Source organism: Dissoconium aciculare (genome assembly GCF_010015565.1).
Source record: "Dissoconium aciculare CBS 342.82 unplaced genomic scaffold K489scaffold_3, whole genome shotgun sequence".
In the NCBI taxonomy this organism is placed as follows: domain Eukaryota; kingdom Fungi; phylum Ascomycota; class Dothideomycetes; order Mycosphaerellales; family Dissoconiaceae; genus Dissoconium; species Dissoconium aciculare.
In genome coordinates, this window is record NW_022984953.1 from 443,852 (window position 1) to 457,402 (window position 13,551).

Genomic DNA, 13,551 nt, shown 5'->3' on the forward strand with positions numbered 1-13,551 from the left:
TGACTTCTAAATCGATCACCTTTCTCTCCATCGACAACTTCATCGACCACTCCTGTGCCCTGCCTGTCACCGGTGCGTTTTATGCATCTTATAATCTCACTTGAATTTTAGCTGCAGGTGTGCAGACGTGGCAGAAGCCGTGAGGACTATGCGTGTCTACCCATCGTCAGCCATCACCCGGCCACCTCTCACCTGCCTCTGTGGAGCCTAAGTAAGCATGATCCACCGCCGCCGCGAGAAGAACGCACCGCTTCTCTGGCGTGCTGTGTGCTGCGTGATGCGTCCTGGTGCTCCCGGGGCCCAGTTCTGGTTTGCCTCCACTTTCCTTCGTGATCAAGACCGCCGAAGTGTCGCCCAAGCGTCCACCAATTCGACATCTCGCCGACCCTCACCAGCCAACCAATCAACCAACCAAGCGGAGGCCGAGACACCCATACTGTGCATGCTTCGGACTTCGCCCTCTTTGCGATAGGTGATTCGTATCGTACAAGTATACGTGCTAGGTCCGTGGAGGTTTATGTGCTTATTATTCAGACCCTGTCGTTATTACTAGTGACGGGATAACATTACCACCAGACATGCTCGACTTGCATGTGCTGTGGTGCCGCAGTGGTGGTGTTCCCATCTGTACCCTGGTGGAACACGCTCGGCACCGTTATCGGTACACCGATCACGCTGGACCACGCAGATGTCTACCCATGGTCGACATGACCTCTTGCCAACTTCAAAAGCCACAGTCACCACCACCACCATTCGAATCTATTCTCCGATCTCATGAGCACTCCACTCTCACCCAACAATGATATCGTTTTGACAATATAACCTTCGTCCCCTAATCTGCCCTCACCACAACATCCCATTTCAATTCACGTCGATTGTCCGACCGCCATTTTCTCTGAACACCATCACCATCATCACCTTCACTATTTTCGCGTATACATACCACTTATAATACACCTTCCAAGAAAAATTGTTCGTAATATATCACAGCTAGATCACTGATCCCTAACATGTCCTTCTCGCACATTGCCCTGACCGTTTCTCATCTTCCCAGTGCGGCATCATTCTACGCGGCTGCTCTGCAACCGCTTGGCTATCGGTATATTGGACAGGACGGCGATGCACTAGGATTTGGGGTGGACTCTGCCGACTTTTTCATTACCCAGGTTTCCCGAGGGTCAGTGGCGGCAATGAGCTTTCGTGGATTCGCCGCACCTTGCTGATGACGATGTTTAGATCACGGGTCTCGCCCACGCACGTTGCATTCAAGGCAGAGAATCAACAGATCGTCCGTCAATGCTATTCAGCCGCAATACGAGCACGGGGTTTGCCTGGTGCGGAGCCAAATTATCGTCACAGTACATGTTCCTGTTACAATGCAGCCGTAGAGGATCTCGACGGCCATAAGATCGAATTCATTTTCCGGCAACCGCACGGAGAACACTTTGCGAGCGATCACAGATGTGATGATGCTGTGGCCACTTCTGAGGATGCAAAGCCCGTAAAGGAGGATGCATGGGAAGAAGAACCCGAGCAATCGTCGAGCGACTCGTCGACCGCCCGCGGCATGAACGGCAAGAACATGCTGGGGCTCGGCGTTGCAGCCGTGGCCGGCGCAGCTCTGGTGTACTCTATGGTCGCCACCGAGAGGAAGAATGCCAGAGACGAAGCCGATTACCTCGCGTCACGGAAGTCGAGCACGAGCATGCGGAGGGCGCCTCCAGTCATGGTGGAAACACTACCTGCAGCACCGCCCATGCGAGAACTGCCCGAACCTAAGCCCAGACACCGTCGGAATTTCAGCACAACTGAATCAAATTACAGTGCGGTCAGATCGCAGCATGTACTGGCTCTGGAAGAGGAGCCTTTTGAGAGACCAGACAATCTGATCGACCTCTACAGCGCTCGACGTGCGCCCATCCGTCGCGTCAAGCAGGAGTATGTCTATATGCCCCCACCGAGCACCGACGATGTGTCCAGCTACACGGTTCACCGCGCGCAGACGCTCCCCCTGGAGGACACTGCACCTCGATATCTTCTCGAAGCTCCACGCAGCAGCGTGTCATCTCAAAAGTCATCCAGGCACGCTGAATCCAGACACGCCGAATCCAGGCACGCCGAATCTAGGCACGCCGAATCAACTCCCCGAAGTCATGCACCGTCGATGCACAGCTCTCGCCGTTCCCATCATTCCAGCAACAGCAGTACTCGCGACGGCAGGAAACTGTCACGCCATGACAGCGGGATCGAGATCCCCGACGCTTCGCGTGAGGAACAACGCGAAGCTAAAGTCGAAAAAGCCCGCGATCACGTGAAGAGTTCTTCCGCAGCCGGTAGCGTACGTTCTGCTCGTCGGGAGCCGAGTGTCCATTCTGCAGCGAAAGCGAGCACACATGTAGACACCACTTCCTACTGGCCAGCAGGCGTGCCTCTCCCACCATCCGTGTCGGGATATTCCGTCGCCAGCAAGAGCTCGCGTAGATCCGCGCGCCTCCGCCCAGCTTCGTACTACGAGTCTGCTGTTGAGGTTCCCCTCCCAGGTTCCACAACAAGTCGATCGAACTACACAGCCAGCAAAGCCTGCGCCATTCCACTCCCTGAGTCGCGAACCGGTGTCGAGGATTGGGAAGACGAGGCCGGCTCGGGCTACGACAACGACGACAACATCACTGTCGCTGAGCTCGCTCCCCACGACAGTATCTCCTGCGTCGGTCTACCAAGACAGGAGCCGCGGCGCCGCCGCCGCCACTCGCATCGCCCCTCGCACAAGGAAGACGGCGAGTCTGCAACATCAAGATACCAAGATGCCCCGAGTAGACATTCGCATCGTCGCGAGCGCGAAGAGCTCGAAGTGGTCGAGGAGAGCGGTGATGACCATAGCCCCCGATTTGTCCCTTTGCTCCGGAAAATTGGAGTTACGGGTGGCAGCCGTGCTGGGAGTGTGACCCGGCATAGTGTGATGACGTTGCCGGTGCGCACGCGAACTCCGGTCTCGATGGTGAGGCGGGTTGCGCATAGCCATACTCGATGAGGTGATTCTGAATCTGATAGGTGTTCGCTTGGTCGAGTCGTAGTGCCCTTGGGTATAGCTAGCATGCATGCATGAGTAAATCTGTATTGACAGCAAATTTAATGATTCAAACGTCGGAGGCGAACGTGTCAGTGATATGAATTTTATTTGCCGTGGGAAAGGCGTTGTGTCCGGAATTCATCATTCGCGCCATTCTACGCTGCGAATATGAATCTCGGATTGCGTTCACCAAGAGCCAGACATGCATCTTCCGTCAAGCCCTTGATGGTCTGATCCCGATCGCCTCTCGCGCGTTTCCGATTCTCCTGCTTGTAGTAGAAATACATGATTGCGTAGATGATAATGCCCGCTCCGACCAGCGACATGGTCACTGCGTGGCCGGTAATGTAGCGAGGGCTATCGCCACTGGGATAGAGCTAATATCTGACAGTCAGCAAGACTACAAACACTGCCAAAAACCTGGTTGCGCAACTTACGAAAGGTGCCATGACACCGGCAGCATTTCCAATCGTTAACTGCAAACCAGTGGCCGTCGTCCTCTTTCCATAGCGGGGGTTGTTGCTTGGAAGCCAAGCTAAGGGAATCCCAACAGAAACGTATAATCCCATCGCCACGAGAAAGCAGCCTGCGTAGTGTGCTCCCGTCGATCCATTCGATATGAGCAAGCCGTAGCCGACGATAGAAATGCACCCGAATGCGCAAATGACCGGTGCCCGCGATTGTCGCACATCACTGAAGCGCGCCGCGGCCATGTAACTGATAGCGCCGAGGGCATAACACGGGATAGTCAGGACCTGCACGATCGCCCCGCTGGAACCAGGGCGGATGGCCTTGATGATGGTCGGTAGGAAGGTCGAGAAGCCGTAGAGCATTGTGTCAAGACAGAATTGCGCAATGGCGAACGCCCAGATCGTCCAATCCTTCAGCCCGGCGCGCGCGTCGCACCACTCGAAACGGTCGGTCTGGCCGGTCTGCGTGGCGCGGCGCGCGAGAACGAGTTTTCGTTCCGAGTCGTTGAGGTAGTATGCTGTCTCGGGATCGTCGGCGAGGACCCACAAGCAGGAGATGCCGAGGATGAAACTCGGTAGACCCTCGATCTAGGGATAACAAAGTCAGAGAGTGTTTTCGGATGTACAACCACACAACAGAGATGGGAGGGAAAGAAACACGCACGATCAGAATCCATCGCCATCCACGCAGGCCCGCGATCCCATCCATGTATCCAATCCCGTATGCCAAAAGTCCTCCCACAGCTCCCGCGAGTGCTGCCGAAACGAAGAGGTAGCCAATGCGGAGCGCCAGCTCACGTTTCGTGTAAAAGAACGTCAAATAAATGGCGCAGCCAGGAAACAAGCCGCCTTCGACCAGACCGAGGAGAAGTCGACATGCGATGAGACCACCATAAGTCTGGGTGACACCCGTCAATGTCGCTATGATGCCCCAGGAGGTCGTAATGAAAGCCAGCCAGCGTGAGGGCGAAACATAGTGCTTGATGATCCAATTTGAAGGGAGTTCAGAGAGGAGATATGTTACGAAGAGGATGGATACGGCGGTTTGGAATTGAGTGGGTGAGAGTCGGAGGTCCTCCTCGAGGCCGTAAAGTCTCGCGTTTCCAATGTTCACCCTTGAGAGAAATCAGCCTTGCGATATTTGACCGCACCCCAGAATGAGATTTGTCCGCGTGGACTTGCTCCCGACAGTTTGAGAAAGAAGGCCTTACCTGTCAAGAAATGAGAATAAATAAAGGAGCATCACCACCGGAATGATATGACCATCGAGTTTGCGGACGAGCCGGGCTTCCTCTCGCGGATTGATGTCATCACCACGATGGCTCGAGTTCGGATCTGTCACAGCCATGGTGACTTGGTCTTGGTCTTCTTACTCAATCGCCTCATGTAAACCAAGCTATAACATCGCCAAAGATCGAGCTCGTCGAATGATAATTTACAGCGCCATAAAGAGGTCGCACGCGTGAGTTACGAGTCTAAAACAGTGATGCTGCTCCAAAAACTGAAATGACGTACGCGAACCATGCGATTAAAAGATGACGATCAATACATGCCCTACTGTACTGTACGTTACATGGCATACGCATTTCTATGCAATCGCCATTCTAACCAGGAAAAATGTTTTCGAGAATCGTTGTGTCTCTCTAGATCGACGAAGACTGGATGAGGGATGTCCGACAAAAATGCAAAAAGCAAGAGTTTGCTTGACCCGAGAGTCGAACGTTCCAAAGATTTAGAAAGCGGCGTTTTGGCTTGACCTACGGGAACCGCTGGTAAAAGGCAAGAGATTCGTTGATTAGGCCAAAGCCGCCGACAAACAGCCCCAGAATTTTGCTATATTATATACCTCACAATTTTGATGGCTTAGTTCTTGCATCGCCATCGGGCCATTGGCTTGACAATATCAACAGCCCCGTTCACCAGATCATGCTCCGTGCAAAGAAGTCAAGAAATCTTCATATCATGAATTCATGTTACATACATCATACCATCGTATTGTATCGTGTCGGGAGCAGGCCAAACTTGTTCAATCATCAGGATATTCCTCCACAATATTACTGACGAATTTGCCCTCACCCTCATCCCAGCGCTTGAACCACCTTCCGGCCATTCGAAGCAGTGACGGCGGAGGCTTGCCTGCAGGACTAATGTAGATGTTCTCTTCCGCGACGTATCGGATCGAGTTGTCATCCGCCCTAATGTTACGAAGGAAAAAGAGATTAGTACAAGTGTGAAAAGGCAGAAGAGCAAGGGGCGAAACATGGAAGGATGCAACTTACAGGACATTGTAGAACGGCTGCGTGCGTCCTCGAGGTAAGCTGTCGACGCGCATATCTCGGATCCAGTCTTGTTCAGCCGCGCATTGCGCATCCCAGCCGATCACTATTCCCGCGTAGCCATATCTCTTGTGTAGGAAGGCCGTGCCGACCTCGTATCGCACCGCACGCGTCGCATCTGAATCTCGCGGTGAAGGTGGAGGTAGATTTCGGTCTGCTGCTCTCACGGCCGCGATGTATCGCGAAAGATCCTCCAGGTCCCGAAGGTCTTTGTCGGCGAACATTGGAATGACGAAATCCTGGATCAACCCGAGGTCTTCGGGATTGTACTGCTGTACGTGGCGTTGCAAGTAAGGTAGACAGTGGCGGCGCTGCTGCAGAGCGTTGGCACCGCCGAGGACCATGAGAGCCCAGAGCATGCTGTACCAAGCTGCCTCGCGCTCCGGATGCTCGTCATCGTTATCACCCGGCTGTGGCTCACTGCGACGAGCTTCCTGGACCGAGTTCATGATGTTGCGCGCGGTCCGCTGGACGATTTCAATGATAGTGGCCGCGCCGAGATGCTGGTGTAGCAGGTGTGAGGGTGCACCCATGAGGAGCAGTCGTTGACGCAACTGTTGTTCCGGGATCTCTTCATTTGTGTTCCAGGGATCCAAATGCATGATTTCGAGTTCGCCCGCAGAGTCAGGAAGCTTGGGCTTACCATCCAAAGTTGCGTCACGAGGTGCCTCGACCACGACATGGACGTGTTGGGGGTAGTTCGATGGTTTCGCGTTGACGCCGAGTCGACGCGCGACTGCACAATAGATAGCAGCAGTTTGCAGCGGTAGTGATGTGTGTGGAGGTACGAATAACGCCATGCTGATATAATTGTTGCGTAAGGCGTGATAGTCCACGGTCTCGAGTGCCGAATTGCCCACGAGGCCCTTCTTGCGCAGATACTCTGCGACGCGAATGGCCCTGGCACGAATGCTCAAATCGTTGAACTTGGGATCCTCTTCTCGGATCTCTCGCGCAAGGTAATCAAACTCTTTGGCGATATCGTTTAATCTTGCACTTTTCCCAGACATGGCAAACAGATCGAACGAGCCGAGAACTTCCTCCAAACTGACCATCTCTTGCCGCTGCAAACGGGACCACTTCTCAAGCGCCAACTTCCGGTTCATCCTGCCCAAGATTGCATTCGCAAAGTGGCGCCGCGCCAGGACATCGGGGGCGTCGTCAGGTGTTTCATCCTGATGCACCAAGAGAAGTTCTCTAACGTCATCTCCATGATTGGCGATTGTTTCTATGCGTTGTAGTCGGTGTTGTTGGGTGTTCAGCAACGCCTCGAACAGCTTTTCTGTCTCAAAGTCGATGCGCCGGCGCTCTTTGTAGAGCTGTCGCCATTCCGTTTCCGCAGGCCGCTCGCGAAGCTTCTTCCGCCAATCGTGTCGTTCGTGCCAAAACCACCATCCTTCCTCACAGTGGCGACGCCATACCAAGGCCTCATCTGTGATTTTGTTACATCTCTTACACGTGCTGCCGAAAGCGACAGTCGAGCTCGGAGAAAGGTAGTCTGTGATCGACTGGAGCAGCTCATCTGGAAGTCCGAGGAGTTGAGAATGACGCTCGTGAGGTGTATCAGCCATGGCGGCGGCGGTGGGTCATTGGTTTGGCGACTCCAGCGTTTAATTTTGAGCGACGACAAGCTAAATTGTAATTGACGATTGTCTCAAGTGGCGATTGACTACATCGTGACGTTGCCGTTGCACCAAAGTTAAGTCATGACAGCTTGGTGGTTGTCCACTAGAACAATGTGCAGGACAATAGAACATCCGGAAAGGGACAAATTAGTGACATAATACTGTAACCACCTCCATGCCATGCGGAGACTTTGATGGTGACGATGAAGAAGTGACCCCCCACCTTCAGCGCTTCTTTGTTGGTGCACAACCATAAAATCACAAAAATTGCGTGTCGGATTTGTGCATTGCTCGCACATCTCGTCATTCCATGGTACAGTACCTAAGTAATCGCCAAGATAAAATTTATTATCAACCTTGGAATCTATGGATGGCATGCAATTCATCACCAAGGTAGGTTCCTATGCTGCGCTGGCGTTGTGTTGTACACCTGCATTGTCGACATTATGCTTCTCGGCGAATAGCACGTCGGACAGAGCGCTATTATGCACTGAGAATTGTGCAGTGCAGACAGACACTGCTCTCTTGTGCGTCATTATTCGATCATGTTTAGTGTAAGAAACAAACCCACCTGGGCAACGACGATCCAGGTCGTCTTTGCTGCTGTTATTACACGACGATCCGTCTTCCAGCATCAATGGTCTCTTGCAGCTCGGATGGCGGACGCTTTCAACCGATTACGATCTGATAGGAATAACGAAACTTGCTGGCCATATATAGCAGACCAGGAAGATCGTGTCAAGTAAATTCACGTGGAAATCTCGGAGCCGAGCCGGACAAACTGAGCTTAATAATGCCTTTTTTTCCCAAAGTCCGACAATCCGGGCCTAGATGACGATATCTTCCAATCGCTTCCAAAGCCGAACCGTCGTAGATTCAGGTACACTTAACGATAAAACAATGATAGCCGCCGTAGTGAATTCCAGTCCTTCCAGCTGACAGATCCGGCACCTTTCGTGCTTCGTGCTTCGTGCATGACTTGTCACTAGACATAGATCGTGATATCCGAACCCTCGCTCCCCGAACACAAGCCCCTGTATATTCTTATTCGTCCGTCTTTGCACTCGTTCCGTCGCGATGAGCAGGCCACAAGATCTGCAACGCGTGGACTCCTTCCAGGTAGGCCGACATTGTCGCGAGCAGCCGCTACTGTTTCCCATGAACCCTGACTTATCGATTCCAACTCAAGTGGCCGAAAGGGCATGTCGGACAGCTGAGCGAGAGCCAAGCAAAAAGTCTCGACGAATTCAAGCAATTATGTCAAGACAAGGGATACTTCACGCCGGGAGACAGTACCAGCGGCACCCGAGCCACTCACGATGACGAGACAATGCTGCGCTATCTCCGGGCGCGCAAGTTTGTCCCGAACGATGCTTTCAACCAGTTCAAGGACACCGAGGATTGGCGCAAGGAGAACGACATTGATAACCTCTACGAGACCATTGATATCAATGAGTATGAATTCTCGCGGCGTTTGTATCCGCAGTGGACCGGTCGACGCGACAAGCGTGGCATTCCGTTCTTTGTCTATGAGATTGGTAGCCTCAATTACAAAGACATCACGGCCAATGCCAACGACAAGAATCGGCCGAAAAACGCGATCCCCATGGTTTCCAAGGCACCACGTAGACTGCTAAACTTGTTCGCGTTGTATGAAAGCTTGACTCGATTCTCCTTGCCAATCTGCTCTGCCATGTCAGATCGTGAGAATAAGGCAACTCCGATCAGTCAGAGCAACAACATCGTTGACATCTCGAATGTTGGCTTGACCACCTTTTGGAACTTGAAAAACCACATGCAAGACGCGTCAAAGCTGGCTACCGCCCATTACCCAGAGACTCTAGATCGCATCTTCATTGTGGGTGCTCCAAGGTGAGTTTGTCGTGCGACATGAGCTATGAGCAATATTGACGCGGTTCCAGCTTCTTCCCGACCGTATGGGGCTGGATCAAGAAGTGGTTTGATCCAATCACAGTGGTAAATATTCAATCGAAAGCATGCATTACGCGTCTTGCTTGGCACTAACCTATACCTCAGTCCAAAATCTTCATTCTTTCTCCCAGCATCACCGCATCTACACTGGAACAGTATCTCGACAAAGACAACATTCCCAAGAAATACGGGGGCAATCTTGACTGGAGCTTTGGTGACCTCCCCAACATCGACCCCGCCATCGCGGACCGATTTGAGTGGCATGAGGAGATTCTTCAGAAAGGACACCGCTCTTTACCCATCGGTCCTTTGCGCTTTGAATACAACGAAAAGGACGACCTCGTCCTCTACGCAGTCGGTTCCGAAAACGGCGTCAAACGCAACCTGAAACTCGGCACTGTGCATCCAGAGGAAGGCGTAGCAATGCTCGACGTCGGCATCAGCCGCGGCAAAACCGCAGGAGTGGACGTACCAGCATCCGCCGGCGCCGCATCAAGCATAAGCAAACCCGAGCCAAGCACCGCCAACGCCAACAATACCACAACTGCTACCAACGATCCCGCCGCGGTCATCGCTGGCGGCACCGCTGACATCCCGTTCCACCACCCGGAAGTTCGCACCGGAACCTCCAACACCCGCCTTGACCAACAAGCCGGTACGCACGCCGAGGGCCAGGCAGAACACGGCTCCCCCGAGACGCGCGTGGATGGACAAGGCACCGAGACATCCATCATCGAGACTGCGACTGTCGGCCAATCAGCCAAACACACCCAGCTCTACGAGGAGGAAGAGCATAGGCCGACTCTTGTGGAGCAGGCGCAGAATGTAGTCGGTCAAGCGCAGCAGATCGCCACCAGCGGCGTCGCAGCGGTCGCGAGCGCTGTGGGTTTGAGCGGCGAGGAAAAGAAGGAGGAGACGGTAGCCGAGGGAGCGAATGAGCCGAAGACGCATCCGGCGGACGAATTGAAGGATCACCAAGTCGAGGAACTCCTGCGAAGTCAGACCATGAACAACAAACCGGGTCACGAGTAGAACGAGATGACCTTCTGCGGTGACTGCATGGGATTTCAGGATTGCGTCACGCGTCGGTGTTTGCTTGACGGGTGTGGAGGCATGGAAGATCGTTGAATTATTGCGGTCATGGTTAATTAAAAATATAGACAGGAATGAAGTTTTTCTTCTTTGGGGAATCTGTTACGGTAAATTCACATTTTCATCCGTCAGCTACCAAGCTCGATGCGTTTCCTCAGAAGATCTCTCGCCTCACTCTCCGATAGCGAGTCAAGACCAAGTTGCTCCAGAACTTGTCTCGCACCTTCATTGTCCTTGAAAACCAGTCGCTCGGCCTGGAACAGGCTCATCTTACCATCACTGACCTCCCCAGACTTCTCGTCGAGTTCGTCCCAAGCCGCGTCGTCACCATCTTGATCAGCGTCTCCCGTAGAATCGGCAGATTCGCCAGATCGGCTAGGAAGCTCGCGCTGGATCTCACCTCTTACAGGTAATCCCACCAAAGTCACCGCCTGAAGTAGCTTCTTCAGACCCCGCTGAGCCTGGCCAGCACCCACGTGTCGATCGACACCCGCGCACAAGGCCTGCATATCGAATGTCAATTGCGCCGCGCCGGCGGTGGAAAATGATACACGCGAGGATAGTACGTGGTTCATGATGTAATTCTGGATGCCCTGGCAAATTTGTCGGGTGGTGCTGCGAAGTAGCAGTTTACCATTGGCCCGCGCGAGGAATCCGAGATACTGATCTATGAGACGGAGGGCTGGATCAAGCTCGTTCGAGATAGAGCTTCCTGCAGCGCTGGATGGGATCGAGGCCCATGTCGTCATGGAACCGTATGGTCGGAGTGCTTGCGAAATTTGTGACGACAGGGTTTCGACCAGAGTGTTCTCACAGCGAACTCGTAGACGCCGGTAACTACCCGAAGTCTCGTCGAAGAGAGCTCCATCCACTTTGCCCTCGCTGTTCTGTTGACCGAAGGCAGTGGTTGCTCTGTCCTGAATTTCCTTCCAGCTATATGCCGAACTGTTGCCCGAACTGTCGCGGTGCTTGGTGCGATAATCAAGCTCCATCCAGAGCTCCAGGAAAAAGAGATCGTCGCTCCAGTCACGCATGGCGCGCTCGAGATAGTCCGCTGAGCCCAAGATCCGGCATAGTCGGTCAAGTCCCTTGACTCCCTGGACCTCTTCCTGGTCGTCTTTGGAGATACTATGCATCGTGCGTACCAAACTCGAAGTCGCGGTCAGATACGCGCTAAGACTATCGTTCAATCGACGATAATACATATCGAAGATCTCGATTTGTATGTCGATCAAGAATTTCACCTTCTGCGAAAAGCTTGATAAATGACGATAGCGCTCGGTTATGGTTTCCAGAAGATCGTTCACGCGAATCGCTGACTTGGTTGGCTTTGTCGCATCGGCGGCTACAGCGTCGTAGTCGATTTCACCAGCATCAGGTGCTTCTACAATGGCACGATACCTCTGCAGCGCAAAGTCCTTCTCGGCGCTGAGCCAGCGGTCGAAATGTGCGCACGTTGTTAGGAAGAAGTAGGCAAGCCCAGACCATGGCTCATCTGGCGAATTTGGCGCATATCCGTACGATTGCTGAAGTGTCGTGTCGAAGGATATAACTTCCTGCACCAGATGACTGAGGAGAGAGGGCTGGCTGACAATCTCAGAGCCGACGGAGTAGAGTTTGTTCTTAAGCATTGGAATCAAAGCGGTGATGAACGCCGTTGTCGCATCGATGCAGGCGGGGAAATCGAGGAGATCCTCGGAATCTCTGAAGTGTCGCAGGACTATAGGCTGCAAATTATCTTGCACAAACTGCGAGTAGTCCCGAATAAGTTCTAGTACGTGAGACAGGAAATATTCAGGCTTCTCGAGTCGATTTGTCGGCTTGTTGCCCGAGAAATGGTAGTTGAAGCGTTGCTCGAGCGGACGAACGAGAATCTGCAAGGGTAGGAGCGGGATCGGGTCATCATAGACGCCGGACGGCTGTCGTCGAAGCTTGAGGTCAGGTCGTTGCAAATCGAGAAGCCTGCCAACATTGAGGGTCCATTCTTCGATCAGTGCCATGGGAACCGCGCCCGTGGCTTTGGGCCAATTCATCTTTCGAAGTGTTGCTTCGAGATTGTCCACATAGGCCTTCTCAATCGTATGTCGGAGTTCTTTCACTGTGACTTGGACGTGGTTGATCAAATGTGGCGCTGCGCCCTCGGCTGCTTCTTGTAGTGGCTGAAGGTCAACGACTAACTGCTGCACTTTGCGATAAGCTGTCAAGGTCGAGTCCGATGAATCTTGGAGTGTCTGAAGGCAATTCGACCTGTATAAACAGCGAGTCAGTACCACATCAAAAGCTGGGACCAGTTCGGCATGGATTTTATCCACAGACCTTAGTCTGTCTACTTCCAACAATAACTCGACATATCCAGTGGTCAGGTCGATGTTACGCAGCCGCGCCATGCTTGCTTCGAAGCTTCTGACCGCATCATCGGCAGAGTCTGACTGAGTCACAGCTAGCAGCCTTGCATCAATGTTCGCCTGTACTGCCTGGTAATCTTGCGCATCGTGTAAGACCTTCTCGCGATGGTTCCGCGTCTGTGCTTCCACCTCATCCTGTGCTTCTCTTGCAACTGCGAGCTATTGGGCGTCAGAAGGACGTCTCCGGGTACTAAGAAGACGTGGTTCATCTTGCCTGTTGCTTGAGAAGATTTTGCTGTTCTCTAACGTTGGAAAGCAAAGCATCGAGCGATTCCAGATCTGCAGAGGCCTGGAGCTTGTCATCCAGGTAGTCTTGGACACGGGCATCCATGGCCGGCATTTTTCAATGCTGTATTCGTTCTGCCTCGGGGCCGCTGTATTGCGGGGCGAAGATTGCACTTTTGGCGTAATGATCGTTCGGAATTTATTTGTGGTGGTGGTAAAACTTGCAATGGGAGATCATCATCATGGATGCCAGTGGTCTGCATTTCCTCATGCACATTTGGCCCGCAGATCAGGGCAATGACATCTGCCCAGCCAAGAAATTGACCGCGGACTTCCAAGGTTGCCCAGATGTTCCAGAGAATCATTCTACGAAGGAAGCGGTGTCCCACTATATTT

General features: G+C 53.0%; 5 protein-coding genes across 5 annotated transcripts; 2 read left to right on the forward strand and 3 right to left on the reverse strand.

Annotated features, from left to right (window-relative positions):
* Positions 1-835: 835 nt before the first annotated feature.
* K489DRAFT_377474 (uncharacterized protein) lies at positions 836-3,154 on the forward strand. The gene is made up of 2 exons (XM_033604165.1): positions 836-1,177; positions 1,237-3,154. The coding sequence occupies exons 1-2, from the start codon at positions 1,011-1,013 to the stop codon at positions 3,029-3,031; spliced, it is 1,962 nt and encodes a 653-aa protein (XP_033461979.1). The 5' UTR covers positions 836-1,010; the 3' UTR covers positions 3,032-3,154.
* On the reverse strand, positions 3,054-4,831 carry K489DRAFT_333373 (MFS general substrate transporter). Its single transcript, XM_033602171.1, has 4 exons — positions 4,752-4,831; positions 4,205-4,655; positions 3,508-4,128; positions 3,054-3,447 (listed from the first exon to the last, which is right to left on the reverse strand). Exons 1-4 carry the CDS (start codon positions 4,781-4,783, stop codon positions 3,226-3,228), a joined length of 1,326 nt encoding a protein of 441 aa, XP_033461980.1. The 5' UTR covers positions 4,784-4,831; the 3' UTR covers positions 3,054-3,225.
* A 645-nt stretch (positions 4,832-5,476) lies between these two features.
* On the reverse strand, positions 5,477-7,615 carry K489DRAFT_351982 (YccV-like-domain-containing protein). The gene is made up of 2 exons (XM_033602461.1): positions 5,820-7,615; positions 5,477-5,735 (listed from the first exon to the last, which is right to left on the reverse strand). The coding sequence occupies exons 1-2, from the start codon at positions 7,445-7,447 to the stop codon at positions 5,567-5,569; spliced, it is 1,797 nt and encodes a 598-aa protein (XP_033461981.1). The 5' UTR covers positions 7,448-7,615; the 3' UTR covers positions 5,477-5,566.
* Positions 7,616-8,434: 819 nt separating this feature from the next.
* K489DRAFT_377477 (CRAL/TRIO domain-containing protein) lies at positions 8,435-10,931 on the forward strand. Its single transcript, XM_033604166.1, has 4 exons — positions 8,435-8,620; positions 8,691-9,373; positions 9,424-9,478; positions 9,539-10,931. Exons 1-4 carry the CDS (start codon positions 8,579-8,581, stop codon positions 10,463-10,465), a joined length of 1,707 nt encoding a protein of 568 aa, XP_033461982.1. The 5' UTR covers positions 8,435-8,578; the 3' UTR covers positions 10,466-10,931.
* On the reverse strand, positions 10,352-13,465 carry K489DRAFT_399213 (uncharacterized protein). The gene is made up of 3 exons (XM_033606954.1): positions 13,145-13,465; positions 12,842-13,089; positions 10,352-12,772 (listed from the first exon to the last, which is right to left on the reverse strand). Exons 1-3 carry the CDS (start codon positions 13,268-13,270, stop codon positions 10,654-10,656), a joined length of 2,493 nt encoding a protein of 830 aa, XP_033461983.1. The 5' UTR covers positions 13,271-13,465; the 3' UTR covers positions 10,352-10,653.
* Positions 13,466-13,551: the final 86 nt, after the last annotated feature.